Source organism: Heptranchias perlo, chromosome 23 (assembly GCF_035084215.1).
Source record: "Heptranchias perlo isolate sHepPer1 chromosome 23, sHepPer1.hap1, whole genome shotgun sequence".
NCBI classification, from domain to species: domain Eukaryota; kingdom Metazoa; phylum Chordata; class Chondrichthyes; order Hexanchiformes; family Hexanchidae; genus Heptranchias; species Heptranchias perlo.
Genome location: NC_090347.1, coordinates 16251663 through 16270068, shown reverse-complemented (window position 1 = coordinate 16270068; position 18406 = coordinate 16251663). Strand labels below are relative to the sequence as shown.

Here is an 18406-nt window from a genome sequence, read left to right as displayed (position 1 = left end):
CCCATCAGGGACACCTGCCTGGCAGCAAGCTCTTACTGCCACTGAGTGACCCCATTTAAATTGGGAAGGAGGGGGGGGGGGGGGGGGGGGGACGACACACACAGGAGGAAACAGACTTGCAAATGGCCTTAAAGGGTACTGGCATTTTTTTGTGGCAGATGAGGTGGTAGCCTTTAACAGCAAGTGTGTTTCCCAGCCTAAAGTGGACAGTAAATCATTGAAGAATCCAGGCCAAAGTGAGATGCGGTTTATAAAAGTCAATTTTACATTTTGGGATGTAAAGGCTGTAAAATGTGTTAATGCCCATAAAGTATTTACTTCACAAGGATTTGGTTAAAATTATTCAAACAACACTATTTTCGATGAGTGGAGAGAAATGGTTTGGATTTATTCAGTATAAGGAACTGTAAGTTAGTGGTCAAATGTGCAGATCTCAGCTGAAGATGTGTTTTAAAACCATTTCTAATTTAGAATCATTCTTTTATTTGATTATAATGTTTGGGAGAGACAAATTTTGATTTTGGTAACAGGACTCCAAGTAGCTAGACCACCCCATAATAAATTTGGTGCATCATGATTTTCAAAGTCTTTAAGAAAAATGGATTCAGCAGCCAAAAAATGTACTGATTCAGTTGTTCAGCAATTCATTTACAAAGTTACAGTAGTGATCTGTTGAAAATCTTTAAGAACAAAAGAAATGTATGAGTTTTACCAGCACTGAACAGATACACAACAGCATATTAGGTAAAAAGTTTTATTTATTTTTTACAGGAACAAAATCAGGTTGGGAGGATCACATGCCTATTACACAGCTCACTCCATTTTGCATATTAATGTAAATAGGTGGGCAATCTCCATGCTTGATTTTAATAGATACTCCAACCAAATATTTACATTCAAACATTACAGAAAAATCTGCCGCAATGTCTTTACTGCAGAACCTCAATATATAAAAATCATACATCAAACTAAAGTGCAAATTCATTATATAAAAAATTATATAAATGCATTATAAATGAAAAATTCCCAAACTGACGCCACAGAATCGAGCGCTTACATGGCTGCAGGGCAGACAAGGTGGACCAGCTAGTCTTTTCCTGCCTATAATTTTGTATGTTCATATGTCCACATGCTTGGGTCACAATTTCCCTTATCCTGCTGGGGAAGAAAAAAAACACGTAATAGCTCATTCATGAGTATTGGCAGAGGCCTGGGAAAGTTGTAGTAGTAGGGTATGTGTTAAAGGAAACACTAAAAGCAGCACTGCAACTGGTCACTATGTCTCAATTTGGGTTCATCAAGGAATATATGTTAAACATGCTCTGCTATTAGGTGTCTCCCACTGAGGAATAGTGATCTAAATGTGAAATGACAAAGATGAGCAATGTGTCGCAGTTATGCAAGTAGAAATGCATTCCCTCAGTCTCATCTTATGGTTGCAATTTTCACAGAGCTAAATTAGTCACCAAGACAGGAATTATAAGATGGTAATTCACAACCCTGCTTTATGTTGCAGTACTGCCAGGGTGGTGTACACACACCATTCAATTCAAAGAGTGGCAAGTATGCACCCTATATATTTATACAAATTCCAGTCACGTTTTTAAACTTCACGTATCACAGGAAGAGAGAAAATAAAATATGGGGCACTGCCAGACCAGACGCCAGTGTAGGTCAGCACTCCTCCAATTCTGGCCTCTTGTGCATCCCTGATTTTAATTGCTCTGCCATTGGCAGCTGTGCAGTCAGCTGCTTAAGTCCCAAGCTGTGGAATTCCCTCTCTGAACCTTTAAGACGCCCCTTAAAAACCTCTTTCACCAAGTTTTTGGTCACCTGTAATAATATCTCGATGTGGAATAGTGTCAAATTTTTGCTTGATAACACCCCTGGGAAGTGCCTTGGGAGATCTTACTACGTTAAAAGGTGCTATAAAGTTATTGATACTAATCATGCTGCCAAACAAGTAACGCAAAGTGACAGCTCCAGCCTGGCTCAGAAAAAACTAAGATGTGATCAGGTCACTAAACCTCAAGGGGCAAAAGGACTCTAGCCTATCAATTAGACAATGGGAAACCAACCTTCAGATTAAATCATGGAAAATCCAGTGGCTCAAGAAAAATCAAGAATTTAAACTTTGAAAAAGGAAAAATATTCTACTTAGCAGTAAAAGCTAAAAAAGGAATGGGGAAGAAAATAGGGGTGAAAGGGAGAGCAAATAGAAGTAAAAATGTTTAAAACCCAGGTTTAAGATTATATTGAACTGCAGCCAGTCTGGTCATCTGACTGTTTTATTATTACATGAAGGGTGTTTGTTTTGCATCTCTGCACAGGCTAAAAACCTGACTCGATGGGATCAGCAAACCATGAATTTGTTGGCAATCATGATTAATTACAAAAAACTCAAATCATCAATTATCTCCTGTATTTCAGCTGCATTTCTGCTGATAAAATTCTTTGTGTCTTGTGAAATCTTTTCCAATCCTGCTTCCTTCAGAGCTGCCAGATATTCTTCATTGGTCTGGAAAATAATTAGAACGGCTTTTAGTTATATTTCTATGGTTATCGCATCATGCAGTTCAAATAGTGAGATAATGGACAAGAATATATCTCAATTATAAAGTTACTTTAATCCTAGAATGTGCTGTAGAGTAAGATATCACATCAATATTGAATGAATTAATTGCCTAAATGTCAACAGCTAATGAAATTCAGCAATAGCATGGAGTGTTTTTTGGATCACTGCCTTTTTGCTGAACAGCATGGCGACAAAGCAGAAACCCAACACTGTACCAAGCATACAGGAACCATTAATTCCAAAAATGGATTCCAATTGAGAATCACTGCTAGAATGCTAGTTTTGCCTGATTATGGAGTTGCACTATAAACATGGACTTGCAATAAACTCCATTCCTTACATCCTGGCAATGGTGAGTTGAAGTTACATTGCAAAGCACAGCTGTTAAATAGTAGTTAGTTTCATAGAATGATCCAGCACAGAAAATGGCCATTCAGCCCATGCTGACTCTTTCAAAGAGCTATCCAGTTGGTCCCACTACCCCGCTCTTTCACCATAATCCTGTAAATTTTTTTCCCTTCAAGTATTTATCTGATTCTCTTTTGAAAGATTAAATCTACTTCCACCACCCTTTCAGGCAGTGCATTCAAGATCATAACTCGCTGTGTTATAAAAGGTTTAATGTCACTTCTGGTTCTTTTGTCAAATAAAGCCCAGGATCCCATAGGTTTCTTTAACAGCCTTCTCAACTTGTCCTGTCACCTTCAAAGATTTGTGTACATACACCCCCTTTAAAATTGTACCAATTAGTTTATATTGCCTCTTCATTTTTCCTACCAAAATGCATCACTTCACACTTCTCTGCATTAAATTTCATCTGCCATGTGTCTGCCCATTTCACCTGTATGTCCTGTATGTACTATGCTCCACATTGTTTTACCACATTTCCGAGTTAAGCGTCATCTGCAAACTTTATATAAAGAGCAGTGGTCCTAATATTGACCACTGTATACTTCCCTCCAGTCTGAAAAACAACCAACCACTACTCTCTGCTTTCTCTCCCTTCGCCAATGTTGTATCCTCACTGCCACTGTCCCTTTAATCCCATGGGCTCAATTTTGCAAACAAGTCTATTATGTGGTACTTTTATCAAATGCCTCTTGAAAGTCCATATGCACATCAACCATACTACCCTCATAAACCCTCTCTTACTTCAAAGAACTCAAGTTAGTCAAACAATTTTTCTTTAACAAATCCATGCTGACTTTCATTTATCACTCCATACTTTTCCAAGTGCCAATTAATTTTGTCCCAGATTATTGTCTCGAAGTTTCCTCACCGTTAGGCTGACTGGCCTGTAATTGTCGGGTTTATCCCTCTCCCCTTTTTTGAACAAGGAGTGTAACATGTGCAATCCTCCAGTCCTCTGGCACCACTCCCATATCTAAGGAGGATTGGGAGATTGTGGCCAGAGCCTATAGAATTTCTACCCTTACTTCCCTCAATAATCTAGGATGCAACCCATCTGGACCAGGTGACTTTTCCACTTTGAGTCGTGCCAATCTTTTAAGTACCTCCTCTATCTATTTTTATCCTATCCAATAACACTACTACTTCCTCCTTTACTGCTACATTAGAGAAGAGGATGCTGCCAGTGAAGTCCGATGCAAAGTATTCATTTAGTACCTCAGCCAGACCCTCTCCATATTATTTTTTTGTCCCTAATCAGCCCCACCCTTCTACTATTTATGTTTATAAAAGACTTAGATCCCTTTTGTTAGCCACTAATCTAATCTCACTTTGCTCCTCTTATTTCCCCCCCCACCACCATTTAAAAAAAAAATCCTCTACTTTCTATATTCAGCTTGGTTTTCTATTATGAACTTTACATTTGTCATAAGCCTTTTACTGTTTCATTTTATTCTCTATCTTTAGTCATCCAAGGAGCTCTAGCTTTCGATGCCCTTCCTTTTCTCCTTGTAGGAATGTGTCAATCTGTACCTGAAACATTTCCACCTTGAAGGCCTCCCATTGTTCAATTACTGTTCTACCTACCCCAACTTTTGATTCCAATCAACCTGGGCAAGATCCCTTTTTAACTCATCAAAATTAGCCCTTCTCCAGTTAAGTATTTTCAATTTTGGTTGTTCCTTGTCCTTTTCCATAACTATTCTAAACTTTATGTTACCCGAATTGTCTCCCACTGTAACATGTTCCACTTCATTCCCTAGCAGTGCTTCCTTCTTCATTGGGCTGGAAACACACTGATCAAGAAAGTTCCTTGTACACATTTCAGAAATTCCTCCTCCTCTTTGCCCTTTATACTGTTACTATCTCAGTCTATATTGGGATAATTGAAGTCCATTATCACTACTCTCATTCTTGCATCTTTCTGTAATTTGTCCATCTATCTCCTCCCCACTATAGTATACTCAGTAGTGTAATAGACCCTCTATTGCTCCTTAATTCTAACCAAATAGATTTTGTCTTTGACCCCCTCAGCTACAGCATCCCTTTCCAGTGCTAGAATAGTTTTGGATCAATACTGCCATGCCCTCCTCTTTCCTTCCTCATCTTTCCTGAATACCTTGTAGCCAGGAATATAAATTATCCCCTTTGAGCCAGGTATCTTATTGCTATTATATCATAGTCCCACGTGGCCACTTGTAGCTGCAGCTCACCAATTGTATTTACCACACCACCTGTATTTACATACACTCCAAACTCATCAAGACTGCCCTTGCATTTGCCCCGTCTGATCCCTATTTCTGAACTAATCTTTACTTGTGCTATTTGTCTCTCCCAGTCCTATGTGCACCTGGTTTCTTCTCTAAAATGCCATGCTCTGGGCTGCACTCCGAGGTGTCACCCTCACCGGTATTCAATAGTGGAAACTGAAATAGTATTAGTGAGCAACACACTTAGAAGTCCTGCACTGCCTACTTCTTCCTACCCTGTCCTGAGTTCTGCGCATGTGGGGTGACCACTTCCTGGAACGCATGGTCCAGGAAATTCTCAACCTCATGTATGTCCTGCAGTGACTCCAGCCACGCGCGCCCGGCGGGTTGTGTGTCTCTCTCTCTAAATCCTATGTATACCAGATTCTTATTTAATACAATTTCAGAGCCCTTTCGTTTATTTTATCCTCTTGGATACTTATTACTTGATTATTTTATTTACCCGTAAGATGGTATTATTGATTAAGAAATAACTAACTACAATTATAAAGAGTATACTAAATTGACTTACTTTAGCGTTCACACACTGATGCAACTTTTGCAAATTCTCAGATTGTTTTCTGCACTACAGATGCTCTGCTACTACTCTGCCGTGCTCGTTTAAATACTTGAGGCTGCTGCGCGCTCAATGATCGGCTACTGCTCTGCCGCGCGCTGGTTTAAGTACTTGCAGCTGCTCCGCGCTCACCCGATGCATAAAAATAAAATGATGCTAGTGCTAATCACAAATCGCAATGCAATATTGTCATTCAAGTATAAAACAAAATAGAAATGGCCAAATTATTTAACAGTTCACAAGTTCCTTCCTAACAAAAACTAACTTTTCATAGCTTTTGTACTTTTTTGGCATATAATCATCTTCTCGTCACAATACATGGTGTATGTCAGCACACAAGAAAACTGAACCCCAGTGTCACAACAACTATTTACCTTTGGCTTGAAGCCTTTACAATACTCATAGATCTCAATTCCAGGAAGTGTCGCTCCCTCCTTAAAGAGCTGTTGTAAACTACTGGCAATTTTGTGCAAAATTTCCTCTTCATAAGCAAATACCGAACCATCCTTTCCAGCAAGAATGACGAGCTGAAGTCCTGGAGCTAGGCATGGAAGACCATCAATCGTACCCAGGACCACCATATCCATTCTCTCTGGCAGGTAGAGATCTTGCCAACATTCAAGCAGGTCAAACCTTCCCCAATAAACTGTATCACACAGGTCTCCAATTTTAAGTGACATCCTCTTAGGAAGTGATGTAATCTCTCCTCTGTGTTTATTCACATTCTTGGTTACCAGTTGTAGATATTTTCCACCTAGATTAAACAGAGTTACTGAACATGGTGTGAAATCAAATACCTTCTCAGTGGATGAATGCACCACAGTACAGTACTGAGACATGTAGTTTAGAAAGGTTTCAATTTGATTGCTGTGTATGCTGAGCTAGCCAATTTCAGCTAGGGCAGCAATTGGGTGCTATAATTTTATCAGTGGTGTTGGGGGACAGAGAAGGAAAATCAACCAGGTTGTCTGCTTCTGACTGATCCAGTGACCCCTTTAAGGAACATAGATGGACGTCAGGCTCCAGATGACACCAAGTGGGGAATACAGGCTACCGCACTAACTATAAAGCAGCCATTTTGCAAGATACTAGAATGTTATGACACTAATGGCATCAACAGGGCAGGAAAGTGGGAGTTGAGGGAGACGATCAGCCATGATCTTATTAAATGGCAGAGAAGGCTTGAGGGGCCATATGGCCGACTCCAATATCTTATGAATGTTGCTGGCACTTGTAGAACTAAATCCCAGCACAATTTCTAGACCACCTTCAGGAATGGAGGCAATGAAGCCGGGGCGGGGGGGAAGGAGGGGGTGAGGCGTGTAGAATTAGAATATGCACCCAAGGTGGCCCAGTAGGCAATAGCAGTACCAACCATGCTACATTCACTGTGCAAGTTCATCCATGAAGAATGGTCATTTGGGTGAAGTACCTGACTGTCAATAATTCCCAAGTGCTGCCCAGGGAAAAATCATATACCGTATCTCATATTAAAATATATATTATTCATTCTTGGGACATGGGTGTCTCTGGCAATGCTGGGATTTATTGCCCATCCCTCATTGCCCTGATAAAGTAGTAAGGATTGACAAACTATACACTGGGTTTTCTAGGTTATTGGACGAGAGAATTTACAATCTACCTCAGAACGAGAGTGCTATTAGCATGCCAAAGTGACAGCTTTTGAAGGACAATAGTAAAAAGGTATCAAAATTTATTTTGTACACTGCAAAGGAGGCACTTAATTATATCAACATCTCATTGAAAGTACACAACTGAAATCAACCTGGCTTTACTATACAATCAATAAAGTCTTTACCTGGTTTCAGACTGCAGAAATCATTGTGAGCTTCAACACCTTGAATTTGTTTTGTGCAGCTGCTCTCCCCACTAAAAGAACACAGTCAAAAATAAATTTAGATGCACAATGCACTACACAAAAACAAGTAGTGAAACTGCTGCAGGAGTCTCAAACTCTAGTTTCCTTAACTGTATTCTATCAGTATATGTAAAGTAGTGAATTAATGCAGCAGGATCACAAAATTATTTTGCAAAGAAAAACATGAGTAGATTCTAAATAGCTAGTGAGGATGAACAGAAGGAAAGTCAATTAGTCAAAGATAACTATACTGCATGACACTCATTTTGGGAGGTAAGATTAAATATGATTACATCTTTCAACTACTGTGTATTTTGATTTGTTCCTTTGGATTCTGGTGTATATTAGAAGTTACCACTACAAAACACCAAGAATTTACTTTTGGACTTGCTTTAATTTACAAGAAAAAGAACACTCAAAAACACAAACCAAACTGGGTATGACTCATTCCAGTCCTAGTTTTGAGAGAATAGCATGCTGACATCATCCAAAACTCTATTGTCACAATTTAAACAAGTACAGGGGCCTTTGATGACATCCAGAAACAAAGTGGGGTAAAGTTTTTATTCATTGTGTACAGATGATTAGTATTACAGAGTAAGTACAAGAGATTGGTGTACTTCTGCGAAACAGGAGAAAGGACAATATCCACGTTCAAAATATTCACTGATCCCACTTCTATTCATGCTTAATGGGAAGTGTAGCATAAAAACATTGCTGTGAAGTAAATTAAAAAGGAGCCACAGTAAAACTCTATACTCACCCTTTAGTTGAGCTCATGTAAAATAATGTCTTTTTATTCTTAGAGAATTAGAATATGTTGGGCTAGCATGATGTTAATCACATGGAATTTTGCATACTTGGACTAAGTCATGACACAAAGTAGTGAATTTACTGTCTCAGACTACCCACATTGAAAATTGGTACAGCAGAACTGCACCTGTTTCTCTTTCATGTGCAATAATCAATTAATCTCCACCCACACTGGAAAGTTATTTGCTTCCAGGAGATACCAGGTTTCAATTCATGGTTGTGAGGCAATAAAATTTGCTGTAATTGTGCTGAAATTAGCTGGGGTTTCAACGGTGCTTTACAACATTATGTTTCATCTTTGATATGGGATGTCGAGGAGAGGAATGAAAAGGATGGTGCTTTTAGTCTTGCTTTACAGAAGCTTGCCTCCTCAAATCAATAAACCCTGGGAGCAGTTTACAGAACATAGCAACTTAGTTGCAGGATGGCTCTGGCCTTTTAGGCAGTAGGAAGTTGTAAACTACAACACAATGAAACAGGTACACTACAGATTAGACAGATGTATATGCTCAACACCAAACATGAATAGAATCAAGAACAGCCAATATTTTTTGTAGCCCTGATGGTGGCAAATTTGTATTCCTTAGATTACCATTAATACAGAAATGACACCTAATACAATAAACGTATACTACATTTTCTACAACTGCTTGCACATATCACAGGAACAAACAAGTAACTAAAGTATAAGGTTGCACAGAAATGTATTTACAAGGCAGTTTGTTGAAAGGGCACTTCATTAATATTTACACCAGCTAGCAGATGGCTGAACAAACCCTCACCAACACAAACCTTTTGTTTGAAAAGCTGCACTCCTAACTAAATTAACAGTTTGCCTGATTACCATCAATTTCACAACTACAGTTTTAGCAAAGAAAATGGATACAATCCAAACTTTAACAAAATTGTCAGTGACAAATACAAAATTTGGAAAGATAACTTCCAACTGAAACCTAAAGCGATCCCAAGACCATCTACATGCTCTAACCTGTAAAAAAGTGTTAACAATTGTACAGTGGTGCAAATACATAAGCTCTCAATACATATTTAGCAGAACTGATAAGCAGAGAAAAATAGATCATACAAATAAATGGGAGTATTTCAGACTGAAAAATCTCCATTATAAATACAGCTTGCATTTATATAGCATCTTTAATGTTGAAAAAGTGTGCCAAAGCTTCACAGAAACAACCATAAAAAAGCCACAGGAGAGATTAGGAAGGATGATCAAAAGTTTGGAGAGAGGCAAGTTTAAAGGATGGGAGGGAGGTGAAGAGGTAGAGATTCCAAAGCATAGAGCCTAGGTGCTTGAAGGCACAACTGCTGATGGTGGGGCAAAAAGAGGGGGAAACACATGACGAGTTAGAGGAACAGCAAGTTCAAGGGGATGGGGGTGAGGACGCATTGTAGGGTTGAAGGAGGTTACAGATATAAAGAGGGGTGAGAACACGAGAGGATTTAAACAGTGAGATTTACACATTTCAGGCAGTGAGGACCAGGAGCTAATATAGGTCAATGAGAACAAGGGCGATAAGAGCATGACTTGGTGCATAACAGGTTATAGGTATAACTTTGGATGAGCTGAAGTTTACAGGACAATGTGAAGCTAGCCTGGTGAGCATTGGAAGCACCAAATCTGGATGAGGGATACAGTGGTATATTGGCTGAAGTAGGATATTATGGAGTCAGAAGAATTCAAATTTTGTGATGGAGAAGATATGAAATCAGAAACTCAGCTTGCCGTTGAACAGGATACAAAGCTGCAAACAGTCTGGCTAAGCCTGAGACAGTTGCCGGGCATGAAAACGGAGTTGGTGACAAGGGCTGATGATGGCTCTGGTCTTCCCACTGTTCAGCTAGAAGAAATTGCAGCATATTTAAGACTATATTTTGGACAACCAGTCTGACTGCAGAGGCAATGCAAAGGTGAAGAGAAGTAGTGGAGAGGTAGAGTTGGGAGTCATCAGTGTACATTTGGAAGTTGACTGCATGTATGTGAATGCTGGTGCCAAGTGTGTAGAAGGGGGGGGGGGGGGGGGAGAGAGGGACGGACAAGGAGGGCCCTTCGGGACTCAAGGTGACACTGTAGGATGTGAACAGGAGCTATTGCTAGAGATGCTCTGGCTATACTTGGATAGGCAAGAGTAGAACCAACTGAGGACAGAGGTTAAGGGGGGAAATAATGTACCAGTCTCAAGATGTTTCTCGTAACTTTGGCTAGGACTGAATCAGTGATCTGGCAGCGTGGAAACCAGATATGGGAGTTGACTTTGGAGACAGGGCCACAGTTCAAGAACAGGGGTCCAGGGAACACGAACTTTTCAAAACTCAAATTTAACAAGATGATACCAATGTAGTTTTAGCAGCCTTACCACCAGCTCAAATGATGTATTTACTTTGTTCTGGCTTTTCATCTTCAACACTCATCTTCAGGAGGACATCTACAGATGGTACAGTTCACTCTACTACCATCACCTGCTGGACTTAACATGAATAGGTCAAACACTACAGAACTTTTTTCATGTCATCTTCAAGTGAAACACAAGTTGAAACAGATGGAGAAGCAGGGAAGTCAGTCCATTAGAGGTCAGCTCAGTTGTTCTTTAGGTTAAGACAGCAAGACAAGTGCAAAATACAGAATGCTCCAAGATAGCTTCAGTTCCTTGTAATGGCATGCTGTTTAATACCTTTGAATTATTTCTAAGTTTCATTCTTCTGATTTCTCCAAAAAGAGACAGTTCTTATCTTTAGATGCATTAAACACAAAAAATGAGTCCCATTTGTAATCAACAGCTGTCTCAAGGAAGATGCTCACAGCCTTGGAAGAAGTTACCGTTTTTTTTTAATAAAAAGAGCAGTTTTGTTTTTTACGAGCAGCTGTGCAGTATCTCAGGCAGTAGCTGGTATCCTGTAGAGATCAGCATTCTTAATTCTGGTCATCGTGGTCAAACTAGTCACTTCCAGGGATAACATTTACTTCTATATTGCTTTTCAATAGTCACTGAGTATAACAAACGATACTCTCACTTCGCAAATACACAGTCAAAGCCAACGGTTTGCAGTTTTCACAGAAAGACTGAATCGTGGGACAGAACATCCAAAGCACGAGTAAATATTCCAAAAAATTCCATGTAATAGACTATTACTTATTCAGTCAACATAAACAAATAGGCTGGATCCTGTAATTCAATCAATTGAACCCTGATTAATGATTTTTTTGTGTGCCTTGACAGTTCACAGAAAGAGCAAGGGTGAGTATTTATCCATTGAATGAGAGCAAAATTCCACAGTCCAACAGCACTTTTACCATTAATAGAACATTTTATTTTATGCTATCTGGAACATAGAAATAACAGATCCAGCCAATCTTTGTATACCTGTCATCCTTCAGCCTAAATATAGATTTCCCCCCCCCTATTCAGTACGTTCAAGTCCAATCTTTATGTACAAATTCTGTTGTATCTTAATTGACCAGAAAATATTAGTGCCACAAATTACCAGAAAAATAGTTGCTACTGCAATTAAAAATATTGCAACTAAATGTTGTTAAGTCACTAAGTGCACAGCTTTAAAAGTGCAATCTTTCGAGTATGTATTTATCTATAAGATTTACTTACATTCATCTAATCAGTTTCTCTGAAAATATCACATCTATAATTGTGAGCCTCACTATGCAAACTAAGTGAAAATAGAAAATACACTCATGTTCATTCTGCATGTTCATGTTTATTCAAATAAAAAAAACACAAAATTGGAATTTCCTTTGCACAATTTTTATTTCCATTGCGTTTGATGAAATAATACTGTGTACTAAATTCAGGAAGTTTTGGTTCCTGGTGGGTTTTATCCTTCCTATATATTTTTTTCTAACATATTGGGGCAGAAATTGCTCTGAGCAGCAAAATAAACAGTGCTCACCACTCCATAGATTTATACTAACCCACTAACTTACCACAGTCTTTACTGTGTACACTTCCTCTAATAGAAAGTGGAGAAGAGCCCCGCGTTAGCTCCAGCAATGCTCGGACTCACAGGAGAAGCAAAAGGATTGATCTCCCCTTAACCAGATTGCAGCATCCTTGAAAAGCCGTGAACGGTTTCTGCATGCTGCAACATAAAATCCAGTAAGTGAAAGGTACAACACATTCATTTTTAAAATCTTATAGATAGCAAAGAGGGTAAGAAATAATCAAATTAAATAAAAGACAGAAGGAAAAATTTAAAGAAATTTTTTTTATGACCAAGAACTAATGAGTAATGAGACTCCACATTTTAAGTTAATTTTTAGTTGTTTGGCAGTTATTAAGACTTATCATGCTATTCAAACTTAGTTTAGACCAGATATTTTTAAGCATACCTGTTTTGTGGCTATATTAATTTCTTTCCAGCAGAAGAGCAAGTTGGCGCTGGTATGTTGATTTTATTGATCGCAGCCAGTGATATCCCTTTAATGCGAAGCTGTCATATCGCCGGTGAACCAGGAGGAACAAGTTCCGGATTTTTGCATTTGCCTTTGTATGTGCGAACGCGGAACTTGCTCCTCGATTCCGCCACTAACGGTGAGTGCCATTGAGCTCACTGTTCTTTTTAAAGCAATTTCAGGGCCAATATTTTCTGTCTCCTACTCTTCAAGACAGGTACTTGGATAAATCTTGCCAGACAGAGGTTTTCCATTGTAATGAATTTGCAAAGGGTATCCATGTCTAAAGTCACTTCTTCCTGTGGATTCCTGCTGTATTCAGTGAAGTAGTTTATTTATGGCTTGCTGTGTGGAACTGAAATGGCAAGAGTACCAAATCTGGCAAAACATTTTTCTCACGGAGTGCACAGGGAAGATTATAGTTGACCTTAAGTGTCCCCAGGGATCCTGATTACTTTCCAAAATGAGACATTGGACAGATGGGAAAAGAGGATCATGTTCTGCAGTGTTGCCTCCCAAAGTCAAACAGTCTGTTAACATTCTTTGTGTGAGCTCACACATGAAGGATGGGCACTTAGGTGTTTAGTAGTGGGCATGTGAAACTGTAACATAACAAGTAATTGTTCCAGGACACAAGACAAGGCAGAAGATTTGGGGATAGAGTAGAAGAGCAGAGTGTCCCATGTTTGACCTTTGGTCTATTCTCAGGTAGTTGATTTCAAGTGCAGAAAAGAAAGCTCAAAACTGCTCCTATGTCTCCAGGGCTTGGACGGGAAGTGGAATAAACAGACAAGTAAAAGGAGAAATGTTAGCAGGGCCAGGCCCCGGCCCCTGTCCACCGCCCTTGCTGGATGTGTACTTGTGAAAAATGATGGTTTCACCTGTAATTGGGCTCAAATCATCCACTAATTGTAGATTATACCATATTACATTTAGGCTGGCCCATTGGGCCAAACGACTTTCCTAATCTTAATATTCATGCTCTTTTAGTTGAAATTGAAGAAAATAAAAACTTACCACTTTCTTCCAGATAAACCAACATGTTGTTTCATAATGATGCTCATTTTTGAAGTTCTCAAATGCTCTTTGCAACTGTAGTTTAAACTCAGCAGGCAAGGATAAATTTCTCAGCAGAAATGTTATTTACACCACCCTGTAATACACAGACCCACAAAAAACTGAACAGGACAGCAAATTCCAGGGTAACACTATTTTGGGGGGGTGGGGGGGAGAGAAGAGGGAAGAATCACAAATTTAGAATATGCCCCATGTGTAGGAACACACCAAATAGTTAACTAACTACAACAATTTGCATTTATATTACACCTTTAACGTAGGAAAAGGTCAAGACACTTCAGAGGTGCAAATAAAACCAGACACCAAGTCAAAGCATCGATTAGGAGGCCCGTGTGGAGCAATAACACAGCACAGACCAGTTGGGCTGAATGGCCTGTTTGCTTGCTGTAAAATTCTACATATTATATCCTATATAATTAGAAAGGGTGACCAAAGCTTGGTGAAAGATGTAGGTTTTAAGGAGGGTCTTAAAAAGGAGATACAAAGTAGTAATTTAAGAGATGAAGATGCTAATAAATTGAACCATTGTAATTAGTTCATTTGAATTTAATGAGAAAATAGTCCCAACAGCTGTTAATGCATAAAAATATAGCATTTCAGTCTGGCTTGGAAAAAAACTTTAAATTCTGCAAACTTTAGATTGGATTAATTCAAATAAGTTTGCCAGTCAAATGAATATCCCATCATACAACAGGTTAATATGAATAAGCAACTTGAATAAAGACTCAGCCTTTGATTTATGCTTCAACATGCATTCCCCCCAATTATAGCTAACTGCACTCATCCAATTGATGCTATTATTGTTCATGTCAACAATATTCAAGATTGCCTGTTATAATTTAATTTATAGTAGTTTCAGTTTCTCAATTATAAATCAAGAGAATTATACAGTACAGAAGGCAGCCATTTGGCTGATTGTGTCGGCTCTCTGAAAGAGCTATTCAATTAGTCCCATTCCCCTGCTCTTTCCCTATAGTCCTTCAAATTTCTCCTTTTCAAGTATATATGCAATTCCCTTTTGAAAGTTATTAATGAATCTGCTACCAACTCCCTCCCAGATCATAACTTGCTGTAAAAAAAATGTCCCCACCCCTCTGGATAAATACTATCACAACCATTCCACTTTTTGTTAAACCCAGCACCCCCCACCTTGACCAGATAAATTTTACACTATAGACAATTTTTGCAAGTGAGTAGAAACATGTTAAATACTTCCTTCAGGAAGAGTGAGGAGAACTGACACACACAGGCTGGCCAAATTAAACAAAGTTTGTAAAATAAATTGGTTTATAAAAAAATACCAATTTTCTTCAAAAACTGTGGGTATTCTTGGCAGAGTTGTATGATTCAAGTTCATGCTTGTAATTGCCATAAAGTAATTATCCTTCTAACTGGGCTATTACAAGGGGCTGCCAACAGGAGGTAAGGCGTTTTCCAGCAAACACAAACGCCTCTCGCCTTTACCTTCACCCACTCCCCCGCCCACCCAAATCAATGGCTGCGGGGGAGTGGGAAGAGAGAAGCACGTCTTCAGATAATCCTCTAAACCAAGGCAACCACAGCACAGAAAAGGAGAATTTTTTTTGATTATAAAATTCTTTGGCCTAACACTCACCTGCAACCAAGTTAAATCTAAAGATAAAGCTGTTCATACTGACAATTAAAATAAAAACTTCTTCCACTCCCCCACCAGTAATTAATTATTCATACGTGAAGCTACCATGAGACAGTTATAACCTATTTAATTCAGAGTTCCAAAAAACATTTTCAAAAGGAATACTTCAGCTGAACACTTAAAAATTAAATGTTTGTTTAGCTAGTTATTTAAATTGGAAACAAAATTACAAACCGGGCGAAAGTTACAATGTACATCACCTATTCTTACCACAAAATTGTGATCAATAAGAAACGAGAGACTAGTAAAACAAAATTTAGATTAGCTGAAGGATCTATAGTTCCAATCGCTTATAGCAGGCGCGTTGGTGTCAACGTGATTTGTCGGCTATACGGAAAAGCCCGCAAGTTTCCCCGATAACACTTATTTTATAAAAACAGAAATTTGATGTCTCTCATCTCCCCACACTACGGTGATAAAAAACACCACCTGTCGTTCTTTTTCCAGTTCCGTGCTGACTTCAAATGTTTCTGAACCCGTTTAGAACTATCCAACGTTTAACGGCTTGATTTAAATTCATCACTCATTTGCCCCTCAGTCTTTTGATGCCTATAACTGCAACCATCAGGTTAGGCATTTTAGCAGGTTAAGCTAATTTGCAAAACACTACTTCTGAGCAGGATCGGGGTCCTCAATCCCGTACGAAAGGTTTGGGGCCGAGATCCAGGAGCTAGTGGGCAACGCCGGACAAGCAATTAGTACAGGCAGTTAAAACTTTAAACTTAAAACCTGTATAACAGAGCCTAGAATGTGTGGCCGGGATTGTAAACAAAGATTATGGGAACAGCTGCTTGAACGGCCCGAAATAGCCGGCACACAATGCGATTTAAGTGGCCCTTTTCTTATAGATGCCTATAGCAATGGCAAATGGTTACGGCCATTTACACAATATGGGCGGCTGTCCGGGATAAGTGGGGACGGTACTTCAAAAGGGAATAAATAAATGCCCTCATGTAACAGGCCATTTCACACTATACACCAGCAGATATACACATAGCGGCTTCTTTCCCCGACGCGGGGTAGCAAGTTTATCCAGGGAGCACCTGAGGCATACAGACCAAGAACGTCTCAACTGCTATCCCCAGTCTGTACTTCGTTAACCAAACTGGCCTCAATATCTGTCGGTCAGGGAGGGGGAAAATGCCGAGAATCACTAACGACGACCCTGCTGAGCTACACGTTTGGATGGGGGGGGGGGGGGGTTTAACAGTCTGCTAACATTCATCGTCGAGGTGCACATAAATATTGGCTCCTTGGCCAAAGTGCCAGTGGTGCCATACCACAAGCGGATGGGGAGAAAACTGAATAGGGGCAAAGATGCTACCCAAGTGGGTCAAAGTACAAACCCATGCATGTCGCCCTATGCACTTGGGGACAATGTGATAGTGAGCAAAAAACAAAAGTCGTGGGTCTGCGAGGAGGGGAAAACACAGAGGTTTCAAACTCTACTACTCACCCCCTCTAGTGCTCACTAAGGATAAAAGCAACAAAGCTTTGGCCACGTTGCATCGACTGCCCCTCGTACTCAGGCAGAACAAAGGACGACTTAACAAACCAACTGTGAAATTGTTGGTTGTAGCATTGCTTAGATACCATGCCAACGGTGAGTCCTTATTTTACCACTTTTCCACAGCCTGAATCAAAGTCAACCCCAGTCCATCACCGGCATCTCCACATCATGAATCAAAGTTAACAGCTGTGCCCTCGCCCCAAATTCCAAGTCGATTCATTTTAGCCATATTTTGAGAGTCTGTGACACTTAACACACTAATTTAAAGACTTGCTGTTATTGTGAGGAACAAAGACAGCCGGTTGTTCGATTTAACCAACTCTCGCTGTGCACATACCATTCCCAACATTAGAAAAAAGGTTAAGAAAGGAAGGTCAAAGAACCCGTCTAACTGGAGTCTACTTCCTGGATCCAACAAACTTTAACTTCCCCTGCCTGTGAACTAACAGGAGGACCCAAACTGTGCCAAATTACTCAAAACAGTGGAACAAATCAATGTTAAACAGGAGCTGGTGTTTTATCCCATTTTATCAGAAGCCCAAACTAGTCTCAACCTTCACACCACCACTGTAGGGCGCATGTGCGGCACACCCAACGACCAACAACCGAAACCAACCGTTTCCTTCCCCGCTCTCACTCGCGGTATTTATCCTAAAAACTGTTTTCAGCAGGGTAAAACTGGAATTAAATTTCTCTGAAGTATTCAACTGCGACTAAGTTCGTTTTTTTTTTAAAAAAAGACCGCGCTTCCGTGTGCGCTATAATTTGGTCGATGTAATTTTTAAAATCACGATTTTATAGTCATTTTCTTACCTTAATGGATAACAAAACATCAACCAGAATCACTGAGTTCTCAAAACGTTAGAAGAAACCCTTCTTTCGTCTATCGTAACATTTCTATTCTATTCCTCTTACCCCTATCCCTATCCCAACCTGGACCCTACCGTGCTCTCCTCTGCTGGACTCTGACTGCTCTAAAATGGCGTATGCTCGATATATTCTGCTGCGTCAAAGCGGCCGGAAATGCACGAGTTCATGACTGGTCCCCCCCGAGTCACCGCACGGAAAGCTGCTGATCACATAACCACGCCCCCTCAGTCGCTGCACGTAAAGCTGCTGATCACATGGTCCATATGGCCGCGCCTCCCGAGTGACCGCACTAAAAGCTGCTGATCACATGGTCCATATGGCCGCGCCTCCCGAGTGACCGCACTAAAAGCTGC

The 18406-nt window shown here is 39.8% G+C and overlaps 1 protein-coding gene across 2 annotated transcripts; it reads right to left on the bottom strand.

Moving 5' to 3' along the window:
- Nucleotides 1-740: 740 nt before the first annotated feature.
- Nucleotides 741-18162, bottom strand: LOC137341116 (uncharacterized). Of its 2 annotated transcripts, none has more exons than XM_068004050.1 (5): nucleotides 17997-18162; nucleotides 13939-14074; nucleotides 7629-7699; nucleotides 6184-6581; nucleotides 741-2518 (listed from the first exon to the last, which is right to left on the bottom strand). In XM_068004050.1, the coding sequence occupies exons 2-5, from the start codon at nucleotides 13983-13985 to the stop codon at nucleotides 2390-2392; spliced, it is 645 nt and encodes a 214-aa protein (XP_067860151.1). In that variant the 5' UTR covers nucleotides 13986-14074; nucleotides 17997-18162; the 3' UTR covers nucleotides 741-2389. The 2 variants fall into 2 exon arrangements, with proteins under 2 accessions (XP_067860151.1, XP_067860152.1); XM_068004051.1 differs by having other exon boundaries at nucleotides 6184-6563; nucleotides 17997-18161.
- Nucleotides 18163-18406: the final 244 nt, after the last annotated feature.

Coding starts and splice junctions, on each gene's coding strand:
- LOC137341116 (XM_068004050.1), bottom strand. CDS start 13,985: ATGAGCATCATTATGAAACAACATGTTGGTTTATCTGGAAGAAAGTG. Junction 7,700..13,938: donor GGTTTATCTGGAAGAAAGTG/GTAAGTTTTTAT, acceptor GTGTTCTTTTAG/TGGGGAGAGCAGCTGCACAA. Junction 6,582..7,628: donor TTTCTGCAGTCTGAAACCAG/GTAAAGACTTTA, acceptor CACCATGTTCAG/TAACTCTGTTTAATCTAGGT.